Source organism: Berghia stephanieae, chromosome 13 (assembly GCF_034508935.2).
Source record: "Berghia stephanieae isolate SIO BIC M18660-M18661 chromosome 13, UCSD_Bste_1.3, whole genome shotgun sequence".
NCBI lineage: Eukaryota > Metazoa > Mollusca > Gastropoda > Nudibranchia > Aeolidiidae > Berghia > Berghia stephanieae.
The window spans coordinates 7,410,234-7,415,966 of NC_088372.1; the positions used below are offsets into that span (position 1 = coordinate 7,410,234).

At 35.5% G+C, this 5,733-nt stretch overlaps 1 protein-coding gene across 1 annotated transcript; it reads left to right on the plus strand.

Moving 5' to 3' along the window:
- Positions 1-1,260: 1,260 nt before the first annotated feature.
- LOC144958709 (perlucin-like) lies at positions 1,261-4,898 on the plus strand (the record flags this gene model as incomplete). Its single annotated transcript, XM_078890854.1, is given in 3 exon segments — positions 1,261-1,455; positions 1,767-1,850; positions 3,859-4,898. Coding segments are annotated over 3 exon segments (461 nt in total), but the record flags the coding sequence as incomplete, so codon positions are not given.
- Between the last annotated feature and the right edge of the window lie 835 nt (positions 4,899-5,733).

A 5,733-nucleotide genomic window follows, 5' to 3' on the forward strand; every position in this document is an offset into this window, starting at 1 on the left:
CCCCAAAAAACAAAGACTTTCGGCCCTTGGCCTTTTCAAGTAAAACAGTAATTAATAAATATTTTTGTATTCTGTTTTTACTTGAAAAAAGAAAGGGCCGAAACGCGTTTGTTTTGTGTTGTTCATTATGAGTCAGATTTACTCCCTTTATCTTTATCTCCATTTGATTGACTCATTTAGGCACCTCTATTTATTAGAGAGAGTACACCATTTGATAGATTTCACCCTATCCCATCATCATCATCATTGCCTTTTTCACCATGGGTCAGGGTATAGGCCACAGACAAACAGTTTCCATCCTTCTCTATCCTGAGCTAACTTTTTAATCTCATTCCGGTCTATACCACTTCTCTGTAATCAGCTTCTTTAATTCTTCTCCATGTTCCTCGTGGCCTTCCCCTTGATCTTTCTTTGTTATAGTGGAGTCATTTTTTTTTAAACGCGTTTTCCAATCCACCTTCATGGTCTTCTTCCTATTTCCTCTCCCACTGGTTTCTGTTGTGTTCCTTTCCATACTTCTTCATTTTTTATTCTATCCATCCATTTTATCCCACCCTATCCCACACTTTAGAAAAAGAACATCGGACAGGTCATTTCAATGTCAAGACATATCCGATGTTCTTTTTATGAAGTGTGGGTAAGTGTGGAATCTATCAAATGGTGTACCTTTTACCACCATTGTGTTATATCTTTCAATCTGCAGGGCACATTTGAAGGCTGGTCTTTTGTCACCCCTTTCTTCTATCCCCCTGTATCTGTTTTCCAATTGCTTTCTGTCTTTGTCTTGGAATGAAATTGCTTAGTTTTGTTCTGACCTTGGCTGGTAGGGAAACAGTCGAATGTATAGTTATAGTTTTGGGAGATGATATTTTTTTTCCTTGTAAACTTCTGTTATGTATTGTTATTTTTTAACCTATGATTTGTAAACATCTGAGTGCATTACTCTTAGTGGGTTCTTGTGCTGGTGTCTGGGTGAAATATTTAGGTGATCTCAAACTAAGCGCACTGATAATGTGCTCTTGGAATTTACATCTGTTCCCTATTTGAACCATTTCCCCTTTGTCTTACTTTTTCCTCAAGTCCTTTTAATAGTACATCTAAAATATGTTTTTACCATCCAATTTTCTTTTTTTTTTTACTGGCGCTGATATGACCTAGATAAATGTGTTGCAAGCGCCGTAAAACCCTTAAAAGCAAATAAAACATCACCCCTTTCACGGTACACCTGCACTAATTTTTTTTTTCTTTTTCCACTCACAGACATCCCCAGATATCCAAAAACACACTCTTTCTACAGAAACAACGTGACGTCATTCTACACCTTCCACCTCACCCCCATGACCTGGACAGAGGCGTATGACGTATGCAGACAAGCGAGTCCCTGGTCAGCGTTGGTCAGTATTGAATCCATCGCTGAGCAGTCTGCTTTGGTCAATATCATACAGTCTAACGCTGGTGAGTTTCGGAGAGTTAGTCGTAGAGTGATTGAGATTGTTGGAAAGCGAATTGTTGTTATTATTATTATTATTATTATTATTGTTGTTGTTGTTATCATCGTCCTAATCCTCGTCGTCGTCGTCGTTGTTGTTATGATGATGATGATCATCATCATCATCGTCATTATTATTAGTATTATCATTTATAATATTACCCTCTGAGAAGCGCTTTGATCACATTTAGTGGATATTCCGCAAAATAAATACTCAAATTTTTGTTTTTATTTGTGTGTGTGTGTGTGTTCCCCCCCCCCCCCCCGCCCATCGCAGCCTACAACATTGTTGGAGCCAAGGGATTCTACACTAGTGGGACGGATGCAGACGTCGAGCACCGATTTGTCTGGACAAACACCGGTAAGAACTGATTTTAAAAATTCAAAAATGCTTATATTTTTTTCTTGAAAGGTCTTTCTCGAGATAAAATAAATATATAGGAATATTTAAATAGCGTATTTCGACAGATTTACAATGCCCAATGAGCTTCACAATGCTTGATTTATTCCTCCAGCAGGTCATATGGATCCAGACTATTATTTCCATTTCAAACAGTACCAGTCACCTTTTAAGCGTGTTTTTTTGTACTAAAACTCTTACAATATCAATCACTGCCAATAGCCAGCTACTCATTGACACCTGAGTCGAGTGGAGAATGTGTTATAACAAATTGTTCTGGATCAAAATAATTGATGATTACTGTCACTGACCGCACTTATAGTTTGAATTTTTTGACAAGTCGAAACGCCCTTGCGCCGAGCCACACGACGGTGAAAATAACCCAAGCATAAGCCACACTTCAGTGTCCGCCACAATGTAGCGAATAGCTACTAAAATGGGGCTGTAGTATGACACTCGCTTTCGGGATCAGGTGTAAAATGAATACCTGGCCGTTAACAGCATTGTCTCTGTCGGAAAAAAAAATTGTAATATCACCTAACAGGCGTCATGTCTCATTCTAGATTTTTCGTGTTGCTGTTGGTCAGGGTCCATTTGTAAAACGCTTCGAGAAACTAGGGAGCAGGCTTGCTCCCTAGTTTCTTAATTCGATATTTATTTCAAAAAATAAAAATGGAGCAACTCAAATACATATTTTCTTCCTCGTCCTCTCGTGTTCAATGTATGTGTTGTTTGACGTAAGCGAGGGTTCACAGTGTAAAACGCTACCCTTGTGAAGATTATAGGTATTACATTTGACTATTTGACCCTTTGACTCTGTGGTTTAATAGTTGCATGTCTAACCAGTAATCAGAAGGTCTGAGGTTCGATCTCCAGTTGAGGTAGACTGATTTTTGGGGATTTTTTTTTTCTTGTAATTTTCATTCTTTCTCTGGCATCTTTTATACACACTTGTTCCGATCTTTAAAGCACTTTGAGTATGTTTAGTGGATATTTAGCTTTATGAAAGCTCAGGTTTGAAGACAATAAACTTAGTTTCTCAAAGTGATGAAAATTAAAATCCGTACCTTCCCTATTATTATTTCTTCTACAAAAACACCAGCAAAGTGGGGTTATTTCAGTCGTCCTGTCTCCTGATGGTTCTGTGCTATGGTGTTCCATCTTGTCACAAAAGTTTGTTTTAGTTTTTAAGGGTTTTACGGCGCTTAAACACATTAAGATCATATCAGTGCCAGTAAAAAAAAAAAAGAAGAAAATTGGATAGTAACAACATTCTAGATGAACAGTTAAAAGAACTTGAGGAAAAAATTAAGACAAAAGGGAAAGTTCAAATAGGGAATAGATGTATGTAGATTCCAAGAGCATACTATCAGTGTACTTATTTGAGATCACCTAAAAGTTTAACCCAGACACTAGCGCAAGATTCCACTAAGAGGAATACACTCATTTTTTTACAAATCAAATGTTCAAACATTAATAATAATAGTAGTAGGTACATAACAGAGATAATTTACAATGGAAAGAATATCATCTCCCAAAACTATAATTATTCATTCGACTGTTACTAAATAATATCATTCCAAAACAAAGAAAGTAATTGGAAAACTGCTATAGCAGTAGAGAAGACACAGCAAGTACCTCCCTGCCCACAATGGGAGGTTGGGCACCCCACCCAGGTAACAAAAGTCAACTGCTTTCGGATTGGAAGGCCTTGAGATTGAGCCTCGCTGGGTTGCATGGTTGAGTCTTCGGGAAAGGCAATTAACTCACATTGTCTCATGGTACTTGTGTGTAAAATGAGTATCTGGCTATTAACAGGGTTGTCTCCGTCCGAAAAAAAATGTAATATCGCCTACATACAGGCGTCATGTGTGCTGCTGTTGGCTATGGACCTTTTGTAAAGCACTTTGAGCACGTTAAGTGGATTTTTCACTATATAAAAACAATTTTTTGGGGGTTTTGTTTGTAGGAGTTCAACGGACGATGACTTTCGAGTACTGGCATGTAGGCCAGCCCAACAACGTGGCGGGAAACCAGGACTGTCTGCTAATGGAATACCCCAACGACAACTTCCGGTGGGGTGACGTAGACTGCGATACCAAGCATCCCTTTATCTGCGAGGTCGAGGTCCCCGGGAAAGTTACCAACTAGGCTGGTAAACTTACCCAATATGCGACTCACGCCTTCAAAACGGTACAATCTAGAGGTGGTTTTTCATTTAGGTATCCCAAACTAAAATTTCGTTATACAAATAGCAAAAATTAAATTACAAAGCCACATGTGACTTCCCAAACCATGGAAAATAACACTTTATTTGTCCAAATCGGAAAGCAAATTAAAAAGTTGTGCGTTTTTAAAGTTTCATTTTTTTGATGATTTGTGAAGAAAAATAAATCTGTTATTGGGGAATAAAAAAATAGTATTTACATAGATGGCGCTTTGCACTGAAAAAAGTGGGCAGGCCCAATTTTTTTGCTTTGTAATCTTCAAACACTGCTGATTTTAAAGGTATAAGTTTTGTTTACCATTAACTTGAGTTCAAGATAATATAGAGAGAGAGACTGTTGAAAACAATGATTTCTGAATAAACATAAATCTTACATAGGGGAAAAAAAACTGGCTTTGTAACACGATAGTACTTTGCACTGCAAACAAGCTAGCTGGCCCAATTTTTGCTATTATAATCTTCAAAGGCTGCTGATTTTGATGGTATAATTTTTCACGATTAACTTTTAAATTCAAGAGAAAGAGAGACTGTTCAAAGAGACCTCATTTTTGATGATTTGTGAAGAAATATTCACCTGTTAACAGCGGTCGTTTGGGATACCTATTTACATGTTAAAAGTTGTGGTTTATTATTTTGCTCTATTGCTTTGTCTGGCCCCACTTTCTATATATACACACTTGTTCAGATCTTTGTTTCATTTTATAAAGAAAATAAATAAAATTTCTTATACAAAAAACAGACAACACAGTAAAAATTTAAAAATAAAAACCCTTGAAATATTCCTCTACTTCTCATTTTTGGTTTTAATATTTCTTCTTGTCTTCTTATTCACAGATATGTAACGGTTTGAGATGGTTGGTAATTGTTGTCCTTTGGTGACATTGTTTTGTTTTTTTGATGTTTTTAAGTGGTTTCGTTTGTTTTTTAAAATGTTTTTAAGGGTTTTACGGCAATTGCAAGACATTCAGGTTATATCAGAGCCAGTAAAAAGGAAGTAAATGGGATAATCAACTTCTACTTCTAGAATTACAATTAAAGCACCCAAGAAAAAGTAAGACATAGGGGAACTGGGAACAAATAGGGATCAGATGTAGATTCCAAGAGCATACCACCAATGTACTTAGTTTGAGATCACCAATAAGTCTCATCCCGACACAAGCACAAGATCCAACAAAGAGGAATACACTCAAATCCTTACGTTATACATTCAAAATAACACATGTAATAATGCATAACAGATTCAAACATTGATTTTTAGGCAATTGCTAATATAACTCATACAAGAATATAATATTTTCATCAACAAATCAAGTAAGTAAAATCAATAATAAAGCAAGGCAAACAATGATAGTAATAATATATAGTAATAATAATAATAAAATATAATAATAATAGTAATAATAATAATAACAATAATAATAATATGTAATAACAGTAATAATGATAATTTTAATTATGGTGATAATAATAATATAAAATAAGATTTAATTAATAGATTAGTTATTTAATAGGTTGAATTATAATTTTTAATTAAAAAGTCCTTGGTACAACTTAAATAATTTACATTTTATGAATCAACATAAGATACGACATGACGATAATGATTTTTTACAATGT